The sequence below is a fragment of the Ruditapes philippinarum genome, unplaced genomic scaffold (assembly GCF_026571515.1).
Source record: "Ruditapes philippinarum isolate M1 unplaced genomic scaffold, ASM2657151v2 ctg9738_1_1_1_1, whole genome shotgun sequence".
NCBI classification, from domain to species: domain Eukaryota; kingdom Metazoa; phylum Mollusca; class Bivalvia; order Venerida; family Veneridae; genus Ruditapes; species Ruditapes philippinarum.
In genome coordinates, this window is record NW_026855083.1 from 71,291 (window position 1) to 91,376 (window position 20,086).

General features: G+C 28.8%; 1 protein-coding gene across 1 annotated transcript; it reads left to right on the top strand.

Moving 5' to 3' along the window:
- The first annotated feature begins 3,548 nt into the window (after positions 1-3,548).
- On the top strand, positions 3,549-15,010 carry LOC132742050 (cell death abnormality protein 1-like). The gene is made up of 10 exons (XM_060730332.1): positions 3,549-3,728; positions 4,199-4,293; positions 4,796-4,942; positions 8,556-8,675; positions 9,814-9,972; positions 11,991-12,137; positions 12,561-12,680; positions 12,903-13,040; positions 14,047-14,144; positions 14,494-15,010. The coding sequence occupies exons 2-9, from the start codon at positions 4,218-4,220 to the stop codon at positions 14,121-14,123; spliced, it is 984 nt and encodes a 327-aa protein (XP_060586315.1). The 5' UTR covers positions 3,549-3,728; positions 4,199-4,217; the 3' UTR covers positions 14,124-14,144; positions 14,494-15,010.
- Positions 15,011-20,086: the final 5,076 nt, after the last annotated feature.

Consider the following 20,086-nt stretch of genomic DNA (forward strand, 5'->3'; position numbering starts at 1 on the left):
ATTTAGCCCGACAGCTATGATTATACTTCTTTGGCAGATGTTTATGACATGTTGTAAATAGCCTATTTCAATGTTTTTTTACAATGCCGAACTTAGTATTTTTTTTAAAAACTACATCAAACTTACATTTAAGAAGCGGATGTTTCTGCAGTCGTAAGAAACAAAGTATTGAAACTGATTGAAATCTGTACAAAAGTAATGGGCACAAACAGTGTCGATGAATTTTGCTAGAAGAGTACATTTGTTTACGAAATGTTTTACCTTTGTAATTATGTCTAGTTATTAGACGTTTATGTCTCGATTTTTTTTGAAAGTATTCCTTTAGATTTTGTTTTTGTTTTTGATTTAACGAATGTAATTGATACATATATAAAGAGCAGATATTATCTCAAGTCACTGAAAATAGTCAAACAGGAAACAGCACTTTAATATTGAATCTAAGGCAGTATCGACACAATGATAATCAAACCGTTTCAAGAGACATATTGTCAAAGTTTTATATTTTAATAAAATATCATAAAGTTTACTTCAATCTGAATTAACTTTTGTCATATTCATTTCTTCTATTGTATCCAACAATACATCAAGAAAACAAGCACGCTATGTTAACGTATACTGAATGTGAAGAAACAAAGAGTTTTAAATGCTCTCATGTACTTATTGACGTTGACGAAATACAAAAGACTTCCATACGAATGATTTGGAAGTAATTGCAACGCTGGTTAAAATAGAATTGATACCAGCCGTTAGCCCTCACTCATTTCTTTAAACTTGATTTAGGATATAATATTTTGGTCCGTTTAATAACCGTGTTACTCGTTTAGATCACAGCGTTGCACAAATTTATCATTAATGTTGGATTATTTGCACATTCCTGAGTTACCAGATATGCAATAAGATTTTGTCATTTTAATAATTTGTAAAATCAAAGTAAGCAGACTCATATTGTACTGACATAAACGGATGAGATTGTTTTTGTTTGTTTTTTTTTTACACTTTTTTTAATTATCATTGCATTGCAAAATCTACATCGTAAAATTGATCATTATCTTAATAATACAGTTTACCGGTAAAATGGATATCAAAGCTGTAGGGGGTTAAACAAAGTATGGCAGTTTCAACAGCTTGCATAACATTGTCTCAAAATGTCATGGTCATGTCATGCCTTACTTAATAAAATTATCAGATTTAGAAAGACGCTTGTGTTTTCAAAATATGTGACCTTCTTATTGACATAAAATATCGAAAGAAAATCAAGATTAACAATATAAAAAGAAGTAAATTATTCCTATAAAATATTTTATATTTGTTTCAATCGTATTTAAAACATGTTTGAATTGTATCATAGTCAGAGCACAATGCAAATCTACATATATTACACAAATTCGTTTCTTTCAAAGTCTTAAACATTTCAATTAGAACTATAAATTGAGTAAAACAACATTTGAATCTTAGGAACGAGCTTCAATAAATGTTCTTAATGCGTGTGCAGCCGGTAGTTGTATAGTTGTTTCAAAACCTTTCGAACTGTACTTTTTGTCAATCTACAGCTATACTAAATATACTTTCAAAAGGGCATCCACAGAGAATTACTCAAACCATAGGCTGACTTTTAAGAAGTTTATTGAATTTGTTAAACATAAGCATGTCTAAGTAAAATGAGCTCTAAATATGTAATTGATACGACTTACGTCCATTCCAGTATAGGCAAATCAATGTAGTATTTCTATCAGCCATTTGTTTAATTAATTTCTTTTGGAATTTTAATTATGTGTACTTTATAACAAAAGACATAAAGTCTTACTATATCCTTGTGTTTAAATAAAAAGATAGTTATTTAAATATGAAAACTAGAAAGATATATTCAATTTACTTTTGTAACTAGTAGTATGTAAAAACTGTAATGGAGCGGTTTTTTTTCAATTATTAGATGGAAAGCTGTGGAACATGTTGATGTTTTTAAATAACCATCCAAAATTGTCAAATACATCTCTTAGATATTTTATAATTTTATACCATGAAATTATGTTAACGAAACTGATAATAATGGTGAAGAAAGCGCAAATGTTCAATAAATGAAATTCAGAATAATCACCACATAAGATGGTGTTGAATTTCAAAAAGAACGCATTATTTAGTACGCATAATTACCAATAAATAGTAATGCCTTGTTTAAATAGATATTTTGCCAAAATATCTATGTTTGATGTTTATAATTTGTTATCCCATAATATTTATGTGTTTAAATTAAAATGACTGCACTGCAATCAATCTGTTTTATGGATGTAATGATTAAAATAGGTTTTGCAATACATGTCAACAACTGACCTTAAGTTAAGCAGAATTGGTATTTTATAAAACAAAAGTTTTTACTTACAGCTATTTTTATTTAGGCCATTAATATTCATGGACGGTTATAGCGTTTTTTAAAATATTTTTTTTCATAAATATCTTTGGAGAATTCATTTTCTTTTCTTTAAGCCTCTTACGATAGGGACACGCGGTATATTCATCAGCTCAGTAGACAGTTAAGCTTTATGATTTTTAATAGCAGCAAAACAAGCGGCTAAAAAGAGCAGGAGTGCTCTTGAACATAAAATGACTGTTTTATTAAAAATTAATAAATAAATAAACGGAAACCTTTAAGAATACCTCTTTATACATACATTATCAAATTTATGTATCATTCATAATATTCGCTTCCAAAGGTGTAAAACACAGAGCTCAAGTTATTTTTTTTCTTTTCGATTAAAAACCGTTAATTGACTCCCATAACAACCATTGTCTTTACCTAACAACCATTTATTTTCCGTAGCTACCAATGACTTCCACAGCAAATATTGACTTTTAACATATCAACTAGTGACTTCCATAGCAAACATTAAATTCATAGCAACGATTGGTTTTACCATTGCATTTCACAGCAAGCATTGACTTCTAAGAAACCATTTGTTCTGTTCGGCAACCAGTGAGTTATTCAGTGAGTATTGGTTTCCCTTGTCAACAGCAATCAGTTATGTTTCTACATGTGCATTTTTCGTATACATCTATAAACTATGTTATATTAGTTTCAGATAAGATTTAAATCCATTTTTCATTTAAAGAGTACCAGAATACTTGTCGCTAGCCATTAAGAGCATTTATAATCTGTTATGCATGGACCATGATGGCGCTTATTGTTTATATCTTTTTCATAAATTAAAAATATATTTCGATATGTTATGATTTAATTAACCGAATAATTTGAATTAAAGTAAAATAGTTTTCTTTTAATTGATTTTTTAAGTATATGTTTTCTTGTAAAAGGCTTTTCTTTAATAATATTTTATATTCACAGGATAGAGGATATTACAAAAAAATGTAGAGTATCATAATTATGAGTGTTTAAATTATAGAATTTTGTTGAGCACTATCACAACGAATTTATTTTTCCATGTACCGATATTGTAGATTAAAACATTTTTGATATAGTTTCTGTAGACCCTAGTCTTGATCGGTCGCTCATTTATAATCCACGGGAGATACCCGATTGCGGGTGAACATTTAAAAAGACAATTTCAGCCAAATGCAGGTATCATAACAAGATCGAACATGCTTTGATCAGTTAGATTGGTTGGATTTATCTTTGTTTATTATCGTTTCCACTTGAAATCCTTGGATACAATATAAAAGAAGAATATGTTAATAAAATTGAACATTTTCGTTTTGGAGAGCATAGTTAACAAAAGGTTTGTGAGCTATTCATTATTGACAAAAACATATTTATTTATTTTCTTATTTAAATGTTTAATAGTTTTAATTTCTTTGAAGTCTGACTAAGCCATAAAAATTCCATTTAAAAATCTGAATATTTTCATATTTGCATTAATCTAAACAAATTTTACAATAAAATAAAATAAACAAAATAAAGCAATTAGCAATATAGATGTGTTATTTTATAAAATGTTATAAATCTACAAATACCTATGATAATAACATTAAAAACAAAATACCATAAGCAAATCACTTTCAATAATAAGTTTTCACGAACAGTTAGATATAAAGATAAAAAATATTATAAATTATTATTATTAAAGAAAGTCCGACGGCTTTTTCAGTTGTAAATGTACCAAATAAGGTTTTTTAGCCCTTTTTTACACGCTGGTTTAAGTTTTTTATTCGGTGGAACATCATCTTAATTGTATCCTCTTCTTTTCAGTCGAGTATTGCCCTGAAAAATGAATGCTTTGCCAGGGATTGGATTACTTTTGGTCTTTACCTGTCTCGGACTTCCTGACATCACTAAATGCCAAAGTAATGTCTTCTTCAAATTAATTATGTCTTTTTGATGATTATTAATTTTATTGTGAACCGCGTAGTTTTAACGGAATATTTATTTTAAAAAAAGAAAGCAAAATGAAAAAGAAAACATTCTGTACCTTATTAAACTGCATTACAAACGATCTATTTTGTGTGTTTGATGACAACATATTTAGTTTGTGAAGAACTGATTAAAATACATCAGAAAAATTTCCCGTTGCTGGGAGTCAATCTTGCGACCTCCCACTTAAAAGCTTAAGTGACAAACAACGCTAGGCTCATGCTCATTAAAAATACGTATCGATTCTATAACTCAGCTGTTATAGGCAGTTACGAAGGTAGGTTTGTACACCTTTAATTTAAAGAATTATCATTTAAAATGACAGAATGACTGATAGAATTATTTATTTTCAGGTCAGACACCATTTTGATATATTTCATCATATTTGTTTGTTGTTGTTGTTCCTTTTGTATATTAATATCTTTCCTTTTATAGACACAGCAAAAGTGTCTGCAGTGGTCTGTCAAAATGCAGGAACAGAGTGTGATAATATTGACCATGCAGACTGCGGCGACACTCAGAAATGTAAATGTAACGCTGGTTACAAGGAAGACACGAATGACGGTAGCACATGTGTAAAAAGTGAGTGAAATTAATACACCATTGTTTTCAAAGATTGTTAATTATAACATTCGTTTTTATTTAACTGCTCCGCGGAGCTATTTGTGTTTAAAATTCTTTTTGTCCATGGACCCGATTTTGATTAATCAATTTCTTCGATTTACAGCTCAAAATAGATTCGGAGACAACAGTTTCTTCCAATTTCTTTTATTCAAAGTCATATATCGGTTTCCCATTCGGCGATTCTCAGCATGTCATATTAATGAATGAGAACGGGAACAAATTTCACACTGAATGCAGTATAAAAGACAAATACAAAAATAAACTTGAATTCTTATAATAATTTGTATTTTCCACAGGAAATTACCTATTCTTCTGCAGTACGCAGTGGGTTATGTATGCATACATGGTTACATGAATTCGAAAGCTATAAATAGATGAACTTAACATTGTGAAAATCCGAAAATCTATTTATAGAAGTAGTTTTAGCTTTGAATCTGAAACTGTTTTAGAATAGATATTTTAAAAATAACTTATCAGGCAAAATGGGCTTCAGAAGTAATTATAATAATCAGAGTAATATATTACAGATCAAATGCAGCTAGATGTGAACTTATGTAAGAAAAACAATGCCTAGTTTCCCGTCGCCATATGACACTATTCCATTTGTCCCCCTTTATTATATCATGATTACATTTGTTTCAAAACATGTAACGACATTTTGAAAAATCTAGTCAATGGATTTTGTTTTGTTTTTACTTGTTAACATATGGATTTTAATATTTCTTACCATGATTATATGTTACTTTATGTTTGTATAAAATGAGTAGCATTATAGGTGAAAAAAGAAAATTTACATATCTTGATAGTTTACTATCATCTTTTATTACTGACAAGTGACACAAACAGAACAATGTTGCACTATAGTCATGTCACATGTCTTGTTTGTATAAACAAAATTTTCTTAACCAGGCAGGCGTTAGTAAAAGCATATTTTCATCTGGTCCCTCTTTCATGGACGGTGCATATGATAAGTATAATTATGCAAATTTAAATGATAAACAAAACATCCGGAATAATTAGACGCCGGTAGAAACCGGCGACTATATTTGTAACAGTTTAATATTATACCTATGGTAGGAGAATACCTTAAAATCTGTAAATAAAAGCATATCAGTTACTGAACGATTAAAGACTACAATTGATTTCAGTAATCCCAAAAATTTAAACATACAATAACGTTGCTCAATGAAATGAAATATTCAGATATTGACATCTTAAAAAGCAACATTGCAAGTTTTATAAAATGAATTAATGGTGTATCAAAAGGATAAGTCATGGAATTCAGTACTTTTACTTATTTTAAAGTGCCAAGCGTTGCTATTTTATGATTAATAAATTATGCATGATATTTGAAATGACACTTTAAATTATCTGGTTGTTTGTATCTTATGAGACCTATTCTATTTTATTATTTTATTTAGTTATAAACTATTTCTCCCTGTTTCTTTGTAAGAATCACGTGACTACACGTTGTATGTTATTGTTATAAAATCTATTAATAGTAACAAATGGCTGATAAGACAGACATACAGGTAACTTGCAAATGGTTGGCACAAGGTATAGAAGCTGATAAAGTGCAAAGGTTATTTTGTATGAATAATAACAAAATCTCGGTATGACGGTAGGTGGCCGGAATCGTATTGGATATACAGAGAAAAATAATAAACTATCTTTGTGTTGATACTTTATCATTAAACGTTAACTATATTGTATGTAACGACGGGAATATTGATTTCAACTAAATTATATATTTTTTCGATAGCGCATTAGAATATTGTTTTTATGCAGACACCACGTTTACAGTAGAATTACATTGTTTTATGCAATAATTAAGCATATATATTTTCATAGTCATTTTGCAAATATTCGATGATCGGTAATTATTTGTCGGTAATTATCGGATTCTGAAGTAAACTGTATGTTACAACGGTATATGTAGAATTACAAGTAGAATTACAATTTGTTTTACAAGCCTCAATGACAAGGTGTTAGATTTTCAGTTAATTTCAAATTGAAGACAGTAGGTTCAATAAAGTGATTTTTTATGCTTTCTTCTATGATTTTCTTTTGTATTTTGCAAAATTTATCAAAATTATGAAACAAAAAAGTGCTAGAAATGAAACACACGATTTATCAACTTAATAAATATGTTTCATATAGTTAAAAGATCAATTTATGAAAACTACAAATAGGATTTGTCCAAGATTCGAACTTGCGCCTACTAGGTTACAACTTCTTCATACTTACAACTAGGCCATCGAGCAGTATTAATTGTTACATACATGTAATTATACTTACAATAAAATCGTTAACATTAATCATAATAAGTTATGAAAACTAACGAAACACCTCCCGAAAATTAATGAGTCTCAGGTAAATATTGCCAAACAATACTTGCTTATTTAATAATTTATAATAAATGATAACAGTTTCTTTTTCTTCTTTGACAAAATTGCTAAGCAAGTTTGCTTCAAATATGATGTTTTATTATAACATAACATAAATTTATTGCATAAAACTCTTTTACAAAGTTTATAGCAAGAAAGATAAAATTCTGGCAAGTACATGAAAACATGTTTATGAATAAACATTACTCAACTTATTGTTCCTCTTTTCTTTATACTCGATCTATTAAAACTGATATTTTCTTTTAGTTATGATAATACAATCATATTTCTATCCGGCGACTTGATGCTTTAGCATCAAAAATTCTACTTGTTTACAATAGTGATCTAAATAAAAAATGACCTGTGCGTTGGAATGGTTTGGCAAGGTATCTGTAATGAGCGCATTGTTTTCTCAATTGCTACATTGTAGCAACATTTTCTTAAGTCCTTGCATGTTGTTAACCAGGCATGCAACTTGTATCATACCGAGACAAATATTTTGTGTAAGACCTGATGTGTCACCGAAATAGTGTTCATGTGCACTAATAAAATAATTACTGTATAGTAAGCCTGAACTTTTCAAAATCTAGTATCCATTCGTTTAAATCAACATGTTTATAAGAGATACTCATAGTAAGAGTATTTGAGACTGTGTTTGAAAAATAAGGTTTTATAATTGCAAAACTATTACAATTTAAAAAGTGAACAGTAACGACATATGAATCTTTCCTATATACTCAAACTGTTCTCTTCCAAATTATTTAGAGAATAATCTAGGACGAATCAACAAGGGAATACCTGAAAACGTGCGTGTGTATTACAGGTGATCATAAATAGTTTTATTAGCGTGCAAGTTTTTCGTCACGCCAAAAGATGAAAATGTTTAAAAGTTATGGCTAATTTCAGCAAATCATTTAAAATTTGACTGCAAGATAATAAGCACTTAAATGTGATATAAGAATGGCTTTCAGCAATATCTTAAAGTGCTTGAAGTCAGATTTATTATTATATATTTTGTGAGGGCATTAGTCAGACCTCCCATACTAATTCAAACCGATAAACTAATAAAGTAAGCTGTTTCACGGTGTTTCTTTTTAAAGAATGTCAACCTTATCTTCTGCAAAAATTGTTGTCTTGCTTCAGAGAAAACTATTGATAATTAATTTATTATAATTTACTTGCAGTAATTGGAGGATCATGTTCAGGAACTGCTGCATGTCCTGGTGACGCAAATACAGTTTGCAAGAATTCTTTATGTGTATGTGCTGATGATTATGTAGAGAAAACCAACGTCTGCACAAAACGTAATTATGTTTAAATTTTTTACTTATTTGCACATGCATTTTAGGACGTATCTATTGACGCATTGTTTATAAAAGAATTCACAGTCAGTTGGCGAACTTGATTTTACGAATAAGAAGGATTTGTGAGTTTGAAGCATGTATTACAGTCAATATTTACTTTATTTTTGGCATGTGTGCATATTGTGACTCATTATTTTACGTAAAAGAATTGCAAATGGGATGCGTCAAACGGGAAATGCATCCCATATGAAATATATTGAATGTTCCTGTAAGAAGAAACTACATTAAAACTATTGTCAGGTGTTAGATTGTCAAACGTAGTTATTCAGGATATTATGTAGATTAATCTACATACACATGCTAACAAAGAACAATCAATACAACATGTTGTCTATAAGGAAAAGGTAGAAGGAACTTTTTTTTTATAAATAATTTATAGGGTATATCTTCAGTGTAATTCTTTTGTCTAAGCTACCATTCAAAATGTTCAAGAAAAATCACTTTGAAACTGAATGGGTAAACAAACTGTCATATAAAATTGTTTGTATTTTTTTCATTGCCTTTTAATGTGTATTTAAATGTCAGTGTTTGCGTTTTAAATCGTTTTGTTACAATGTTTTCTTGTTCGGCGGGGGATTAGGCAGTTTGTGACTGCTAGCTAGTGAGGGACAAATTATAAATAAATTGTTGTTGTGATTTCAAATTGTTTTAAAAACCAAGCAAGTCAAATAATGTTTGATGCAAGTTTGGAAAAGAAGATGTTTATTTATTCGCAGCTGACTTTTTTGGAGAGTTTATGCGAAAATTGAAGCATATGTAAAGAGCGGTTTGTTTATTGATTAATCGATACCAACTCTCTTAAAATGTTGTATTTGTTCTTATTTTTTTCTTAACTTAAACTGGAAAAAGTCAGCAATATGTGCTATTTGAATAAAACAAATGTTTTGTAACCAAGAACAAAATTAACAATATAAAACCAAAAGTAAAAATAAATTAGACTTCCTTAATGATTAAAGTATTTTATTATCATAAGTCTAAGATCATGCAAAGTGAAATTTAATTTTGTCTGGATAAACTTAAGCAACCATTTTAATGAAAAGGGAAATTATTAGAATAATTATACTTTTATCTTGTTAAGCAAGGGTTTCTTCGATAGCGTGTCCTACAGGTAGTGAGTGTGATAATATTGATCACTCAACATGTGACACTCCAACTCATAAATGTAAGTGTGGTGCCGGTTATGTTGAAAACTCTTCTGATGGGGATACCTGTGTTCAAGACTCCCAACAGACCAAACGTAAGCAATACAAATAAGGTGATTTTTGATGGGAAAAGAATGTACATGTAATGAACAGGGAAAATGAGAACGTCTCAAATCTAGATTTTTAGTTTCTACATCAAATATATTCTGTAAATGAAATTAAATATCTTTTGTTTGTTTAGAAAGAACAATCGTATTAAAAGATCAGCCATAAAAATGAATCACATAATGAATTGCACACAATCATAATAATTTTTTTCGCTAAGATTTGTTAATATTGGGAATACAGGATGTGTAAATTTGTTGGATAACGAAGAAGCCAAATATTCTTTATAAATTTTCAGCGTGTATACTTATTCTTCAATCGTCAGTACAGACGAACAAATAAAAAATAAGCTCTTGTTAGTAAACACTAAAAATAGTTTTTAATTAAAGTTAAACTTCTTTTTTTCACATCAGGTCACAATATGACAACATGATAACTGTAGTAAACAATCTAACGCTTAAAGGTGGTTTGCATCAATCGAATTCAATGTATTTATGTAGAACTTTGTAATGATTAAAATATGTTACACGCTGATTTTAAATTGTTTACCTTTGTTGAATTACATAAATATGTATGATGTTTCCTACAAAAAAATCAAAAATACATTTCAAATACAGTTATTTTTAATATCAGTAAATGAACAACATATTTGAAAATCAAAATACATTTTATTGATTACATTTCGTGAGTACAATTTATTTGCATTTGATTTTTTTTCACATGTAAATGTTTAAGCAGAAATTTGCGCAAAATAATCATAATACAAATCAAATAGAGAGATACAAAACAAATTTCCTTCATTTGTCTCCAAGATATATAGATGAGCACTCAATAATAATTAAACTTTAATGTTATCAAAGGCATAGAGATTTTGTTTGTAGTTCTGATTTTTAATGTTTGTATATGAAAATCCTCCTTGTGGAAACCGTTAACACTATTTTCATACATAAATAGTCCTAAGGATGAACTCATAAATTTTGCAAATAAATATTGAATATAATTTTCAGTTTTGCAGATTATGAAGTACAGATGTTAACCTTTAAGTACGATGCCTCCAAGTTCATGCTAATTTTCATGAACATTTTCGAAATACATGTACTTTTGAAATTACTATTGCAAACGAAATTTTCAATCCACGTTAATTAGCAAACAAACAATGCAATATGCAAAAATAGTCCTAACTGCGTTAGTTGTTACGCGATAAATACTGTAAACTGATTTATTGAAAATTTATTATGTAACTCATTAATTGAATTGTGAATATTTTTACTTTTCTTACAATCTTATATGTTCTTTTCAATATTCATTTTTCTTGCAATTGTTTTGGCTCATATGGAGGCATGCATCTTTAAAGTTGCCATTCTTACCTTCCTTTCAAATTTACCATGACTTTGATTAATGATTGATACGTGACATTTTATACGTTTGGGTTCGAAAGGTCATAATCATAGATTGCCGGCCAGACAGGAGCTTTCACGTTTCAGATAAAAACAAGCCAGCTGTTATGTGAAGGTTGACTTTCAGAACATCTATTGAGCGAAACGTTAAAACAGTTTCAAACACATTTATTCAAAATACAAAAGAAAAAAGCAATATATATGGAAAAATTTCCTCTTACAATCCCTCAAATTATTTATCCTTGCATGAATACACTAACAATTGTGTTCTGTTTTAGAGACTGTTTAATATATTTAACATAATTGATGTGTCAACATGTGCATTAAAGATATTCCAATGTTTCTTTTTTGTTATCGGTAGGCATATAAATTACAATGTGTTATGCATTAGAAAGCCGCGGGTCTCAATTTTTATTGTGTCTGACATTAAAAGGGGTCTGCTAATGATCTTCTTTATAGTGTAACCACATCGACTTGAGTTCATTCATTCGGCCAATATTTGACCGAGACATATCATAGACAATAAAGTGGAGTCAAATTGAAATACAATTTTCATTTTTATGTGGAACTAAGGAATTATATAACTTAATAACGTAGTTTTTGTGATATAGCTCAAGTTTCTAATGTTGTGTGTTCAACCACGGGAACTGAGTGTAGTGCTATCCCGTTTGCAGTATGTGATAAACCTACCAACCTTAAATGTAAATGTAAGGACGGTTACAAGAAAGATTCAAATAGTGGAAGTACTTGCATTAAAGGTTAGGGATAATTGATTTAAATCATTGTTTAAGAAGTACAATCATGTACATATACTTCAAACATTTCTTGTTTTCATAGTCTAAATATACTCCGCACAATAATAAAGTAATTTTAAGTTACAGCATATTTTAGATTTAATGTCATTTAATGCATAAAAACAGTATAATATCGTTTAAAATGTATTTATAACTTTATTGACCAAAACCATTTTATTGACAATTATTCTGCATTTTCTTAACCAGTAGTTGAATAAAACAATACTTTCTATACAAATAAAATGTAAATGATAGTATTGTTACGATATTTTATTTGTTGTAATCAAATAAATGTAAAACATATATTTTTTAATCAACTATTTTCGTTTACACAAATATGATAACATGGCTACTTAATATCATTATCTTTTCTTGATTTTGATTAAGTGCTAGGAACTCATTGTTCCGGAAGCAGTGACTGTACAGGTGCCACATATTCAGCCTGCACAAATTCTAAATGCACGTGCACCACAGGTTACAGTGAGAGGGACAATGTTTGCAAAAAATGTAAATATATCAATTTATAATATATTAAGTTCTTACTTTATGATACATGTGCATTTCTTACACTTAAACTATTCCATGAACGCTCCCTTAAGAGTATTTTCAAATACCATTAGTTATTCTATGGATGCCAATCTCGTCTCTACAGTGCTGACTTTAATATTATCCGTTTTAGTTCGAAATGTATATTAAACGACTTTCTTTGTTTCTCCAAACTAACATCAGTGTTGAATACTGTCACGTGTTCGGCAAATGGTAAGGAATGTGACAAACTAGACCATGCTGAATGTGATGGTAAGGGAAGGTGTACATGTTCGGCTGGTTTCACAATGAATGTCGACCTCTGCACGGCTAAGAATTCAGGTACAGTTACCTACGTTGCTAAGCAATGAAAGTTTTTATATGTTTAGAAGTATGAATTACATGTAACATTATTTAAAACTTAATAAGTTTTAAATCAGTTATAAAGTAGTTGGAAGTATAAATCTAAAGAAATATTCTCACCAAAATAAACTATATAAGAAATAATAAATCTCTAAAATCAAACTTCGATAATAGAAATATGAAGAAATGCCAAATTGATGTATTTTATTTTTTGCAATTTTGTGACGACCCAAGCAACACTACTTTGTCGAAAACATTTAGCTTATTAGATTTGAGTTGTGTAATATTCATATTAACATAAAAATTCATCTCTATTTTGACATTCTGGTTTTATATATGTTTAAAACTGATTTATTATGCCATGTTTTTAATTTTCTAATAGTTGATAAGTTTTTGAAAGTTGATTTGTTTAAGGTCGATGTTTTGCATATATGTTATATTTTAATTCAAGTTCCGTATGTATATTTTATTGTTAAATGTTATCAAAAAGAAATATTTTGCATGTTTCATTGTATTGAGTATATAATAATTCAAAATATCGCGTCATGTATATACACACATTAAAAAGGTATTATGTAATAAATGGCATTATAATGATAATACTGTATATCTTTTGTTCACATACAGCTTTCACAACAGTATGACTGTACATGACAAAATATTCATATATATACAAACTGTCAATCACGACAATTTTATTTTTGTATATATTGCATTTGACAAAAGTGACTGGGAGAAAATACTTACAATTTATTTGGTAATCTTGTATAAAGTCAATCACAAGCCAATCAAATAAAAAAAAATAATAAGTCTGTGTTTCTGATAATTTCAGTGTAGAGGATTAAGTTATCTTTTAGTCAGTGCATTAAAGTATAGGCAACTTTGCACTTAAAAAAAACTTATGAAAAAAATCAATCCTTTTCTCTTATGTTTTGTATCAGATTTATGTTTGTACGTTTTAAATATTATAAATATTTATTTCAAGGTACTACTCTGACAATGAAACTCGGTATCTTTGTTCTACCCGTATTGGTTGCAATTCATGCGGTATTCAAGTGGTAACGTAAGGAGTATTAGCTGAAGGTATAAATATCGTTGCCTGCCTTGATCGACGAGTGCTTATAAAATAATACATTTGATGACTTTAAAACATACTGTAAATCTATTTATTGATAATATCGTCAACTTATGAACATAAAAATAACTCGATACTTTAAATTTGAAATTATCGTCTTAATTAGTGAACGGCAATGCATTTCTTATAAAATTTTGAATATAGAGTAATACTTATAAGTAAATGTAACCCTTCATTAAAATCAAGAAGGTAGTTTTGTTAGTATATCATTCAATTTCAATACAGGTGACCTTTCGAAATGCCAACATATAGTACAGTTAAATAACATGACATAAACTAAGATACTTTTTTTTTCAGAATGTCAACAGCTGACTTTATGGTTCGGATTTTTTTCGGAAAGACTTATTTGTAGTATTCACTATTTTGTTTTAAAGAGTGACATAATTTATTTAGTGGTTGAAGTGTTTTTGAAAGGGCTAAAAATATTAATTATATACGAAAAATTATTATCTACAAATCTACAAAGTGGAACATGTGAAAAATTATTCAGATATCATATTGATTACTTGCTATTATTTTAAATATCAAAACGAACATTGTCGTTGAATAATTGCACGATTATTAAGACCAACCATTTACTTATATGTATCTATGATTTTCTGTACTTGATATTACTTGTTATTTACTTGATTGTGAGAAAAACAAGAAGATGTATAAAAGTACAAGAAGTATGATTAGATTTATAAGTTAAAATATATTAAAAGATAAACAGATGTACAGACATTAAAGCTTTCAATCTACTGGCGTTTATTTATTCATTTTGTACGTATATGTCTTCAAATATTGTTTATAATAAAGGTTTGTTTAATTTTAATTTTGTCTCTGTTTTTTAAGAGTCAAGACAATATACAGTTGAGACTGCCTAAGCGACCCCCTAATAAGCATGAATCTGGAGGGATGCTGCTTTAAGTAATTAATTTTGATAAGCATATGTTGTTCCGCAAAAACAAATTGTTATAAAATAGAGAAATAAGTTTCCCAAAAGAAAGCCCAACATTGCAAAATTGAAAGTGTTGCAGGTTCAATGTGATTAGTTTATGAACACTTTTAAGTTTGATTGAGCCTGTTCATGGAGGTAGTGGTAATTGGAAGCTACCGTCAACGCCCCGTAACACCGACTTAATCGGAATTCAACATTTAACATTAACTGGTAAAACATTGAATTTTTATACATCCGCAGATGTTTTCAAACCATCACTCTTAAGATCATTTGCAATTCAGATATAGCTCTTTTTGTCAGAGAGTGTGTTTTATTACACACATTTAGAATGATAACTCTTTCCAAAACAATATTACCATTCAGTTTTAGTTGTTCTTCTTTGTAAACAAATATCCTTTATTTTTTATCTCTTTATTAGAAATTCATGATGAAATATAACGTTTATCTCGGTAAAGAACACACGTTACAAACTACTTAAATTTTGATATTGATTATACTTTTGTTTAAGTGTGATATTCATTTGCTATTGTTTTTGTTATCATAATTATATCTGCAATAAATTTAAAATATATTGAGTAATTTGCATCTAATGTATTGGCAACCTCATTTTAACATGTTCCATTGTTTGGACTTAATTAACTTTGCATAAATACATTTAGTAGTTTAAGAGTTTCGATGTAATTGTTCATGAGTGAAGGGAAGGAAACTTCTTTATTTCAAATTTGGAAACAAAATGTTTTGACATCAATTAAAAAATATAACATATTGGTAATGAATATCAACAACAATAACAACAACACTAATAGACAAAGAAACGTAACAGAAATACAGATATTTGAATTAATAATTTAATAACGTACTGGAATGTTTAATAATGTCAATTTTTAATTATGTGACTTACCAATGATACTTATATCAAGAAATCATAAATCAAACGGAGGACGAGCAAGCACGCATCGATTGAACTGATGAAAATTCGCTTGACGAATCAATTGGTTAGTTAGTAAGTTAGTTACTTAGTTAGTTACTTAGTTAGTAACTTAGTTTTATAATTAGTTAGTTACTTGGTTAGTCGGTCGGTCGGTTAGTTTGTCAGTCAGACAGTCTTTGGAAGGACGCTGTAAATCCCATAAGCACCTTCCTTAACAAGATGAAGTATATTTTACATGAAAAATGTTGACTTTATTAATAGTAACATAATACTCGTGTAAATGAAAGTATATATCATAAACAAGAACATTTTTATTCGATATATTTCATTATCATTCTTAATGAATAATAAACGTTAAGTAAATTCCATATAACTCACTGCATTACATAAAGTTATATTCTCTATATACTGCAAAATGCAATTGACAACTTTAACCGAAAACATCAACATCATATCTCTCTTTACGCAATTCTTATTTTTTAAGACATCGTTTCTCATATTTAGTTTAACATTCAATTTTGCTTAGTGTAAAAGGGATACTTTAGTCATTAATAAAAAAATATTTAAATCATTTTATACACACAAATCATTATAAAATGAATGACATTATTTTTTTTAAGTCCCTGCATCAATTTCTTTTTGAATTCTATATATTAAAGGTTTGAAGTGTACATATATCTATATATGTTGAACGAAATCTAAACGCCGACTGAATCACCGAGTAGTTTTAAAACAAGTCAAGTGACTTGAACAAACCCCGAAAGTTACAATAACAAATATTTTGGATATTGTATGATTTAAACAAGCCTAAGTCGTTCATTTGACATGTTCTTTAACGTTTCCAGAGTTCAATTTGACAACTATTGTCAAATCTTAACGCTCTAACCTGACCCCGTGAATCAATTTAGGAAACCACCATTTTCTTCTTTATAATGAGAAAAGATTTGTTCCTGTGACAGCCTAGTGTATTTATTTTGAGGACTGTTGCAGAATAATGAATGAACAATTCAAACCGAAGAAATGAAAATTTTGACTGTGTCTTCTTTTAAGAATAAAGCAGTTCTTAATAATAAAAAGCTCGTATTAAAAAGTGTTTGACTATAATGTTAACAGTGCAGTGACACATATAGAGTATTGAGTATGGCGTTGTAAATTGAAATTAGAAGGAATGTGTTTGTTGTCTCTTCTGCTTCACTCTGATTGTTCTATTAATTTCTTGCCGAATCGTAAGTGCATGTATATCTAAAGTTATAAACAGCAATGTGCGCTTGTAATTATTGAATGAAACAAGTAAAAAATAGCTAGCCATCCGTTAGCGTTAAGATATAATAACATACATAATGTCATGAAACGCAACTTAAGTTAGTATGATTTCAATGGTGCACAGTGTTTTCTTACATTGACAGCTGGGATGAGATTAAAAATGTCATCGCCTTGTCAAACTTTTTGGCGTAAACTTGACTAGAATGATATTTTAATGTTACTTTTACAGGGTTAGCGATATCATAGTGTAATGGTTATCTAACAAAGCGTGACAGTTTTGAATATTTGCATCACGTTGCTATAATAAATCTTACTATATGTCATTTATAATAACGTGCACGGATTATCAAGAGAGACACGTTTGACTTTGTCCGTACATGAGTTAAAGGGCGAATATAAAATAAAACCAAAATGATTTCTTTGCGCGACTTGTTTTCGTGACCCTTATATTTATTCCTGGATGGTTGTTCCTTTAAATAAGAATAATTGTCATTAGAATATTTATCAACAAACGTATTTCCAATAAACAATAATGTTCAAAATGTGACCATTAATAGCTAGCCAAGGATGATTTTATAAAATAAAATAATACGATAAATATTATATAAAACACGGTATGGAATTTTTTTCAGCAGGTTTAGATTTTTATTTACTTTCATTGTTTAGCTGTACTGAAAAAAAACATATGTAAAAGGTCTATCAAAATTTAAGCGTTTTAAAACCTCTATTAATCATAATTTAATAATGTTTTTGTCGAATTTTTTTATCTTGACCATTTTTTACAATAGTTTCTCCGACGATGCAGATGCTATCGAATTTATTTTGTTTCGCATGATTTAAAAAGATTAAAAACTGGATATCATTTATAAATGTAAGTAAGATGTCTGTATGTAAATAATACGTACATAAATGGTTTACTTTAAACCATGATTAGTAAAATGAAAGCTTGTATGATGTGCATCTTTAAATAAAGAATTGAAACATGCTCAAATTTGTTTATATACATTCAAAATAGCCAAATCCATATTTTAAATATTTGAAAATATTAAACTATGACAATATTTCCATGAAACTTATTTTATAAAATGAATATTAAGCAACCTGAAATAGATGTTTGAGAAATAAAATAAAAAATGGCACATAATGGGTTTGTTGAATATAACAATTTATTGACCAATCTATTTTCCTTTTTAATAAATGACCTTTTTAAGTTAACATTGACGTAAGCTACAAGAATAGTAACATCAGTGTATTTTCTCACGCTATTTCCCGTGACGAATTAAGACAATTCCAATTTAAATATTCATAATAATAAAATGTACTGCCAAATATTGAAATGCTCAAGGTGAAAAAATGAGAATAAAATTATTTTTATCTCTTAAATCTAAACACATATTGACTAAATAAACGATTGTCAAAAAAAAATGCACTCTCAATGCCACTGTCACAAACTGAGATGTATCCTAAAGTATTATGGATTACATCTTACTGCAACTGCAATCAATCTATATTATGAATGTAATTATTTATGACAGTATAATCTGCAACAGTCAAACAACTTGACTAAAACAATCTTCACGTAATGCTTGTGAAAATTAAATACTTTTTGAGAGAAACAATATTTACTTAAAGTCTGTGATTTAGCCCATTTATTCTTACAACGTGTTTCCGTGCCTTAAGAAAGATTACTATATAACACTAAGCTTTCGTTATTGTGTCGATATGTCATTCTTACAGACCCCCTAAGAAAGATACAAGGTACACAATATTGGTCGTTTATCAGATTAACACCCAGTTTGCTGAGCGGTTGCTAAAGGTTGTGAGAATGTGCCTCTCGTTCAGAGGAATTCAATTTCCGATTGTTTTTTTGCTTTTTCTTTCTTTCTCTTTCAGTATGAAACAATATTCTTTGCATTATTCTATATTTTAATCCGAATACCCATGTTAAAACAATTTGAGTGATATTTTCATATAAATGCATGTATATGCAAAGATATTAAATAACCAAATCGCATTATTGATATAGCATTTAATTGAAATGATATTTTTAATTTTATCTTTCATACTTTCGTAAATGAATGAAGGCATATACCTATAATTATGATGATTTTGTTAATGTGTTCTGCAGAATTGAATAAGTGTCAATGTCGGTTGCTTATATTAATGCCCGTTTGAGCAGAGGGTGTCATTAATGAATTCCCGTTCAATCGAAAAGTATAGTTAGTATGCATAGTAACAGGGTGGATAATGTTTTAATAAGTATGGCTAAATAGATTTTTGCCTTTGATTAGCGGCACCACGTGAAAGACATCGGATGCAATATATTATATATACCCACTGTTCTCCATAAATATATGTTATACATGTAAATCATCTTACTTATGTACAATTCATCAAATGAAATATAATTGTACATATTAATTCAATGCAACTTCGTCATAAAATGTATAATGAATATAAAAAGTAAAATTTAAGTCAATTTGTATCAAATAGCTAGTTATCTCCAGTCTTTGGTGCTTTCATTTGATACTATTTGCTAATTAATTATTATAAATGTTTACTAAAAGACCTATAATGAAGCTGCTATTATCATTGATAATAAATGATAAAATTAAGTAAATGGAAATCTGTCTAAGAGATGTGATCTGTTGATGAATTGTAACACTGAACTCATGATCCAAGCATGGAAACTCGATCCCGCCTTCACAACGATAAATGTCAATGACCTTACAGATGTGACCCATGTCACTTATGTA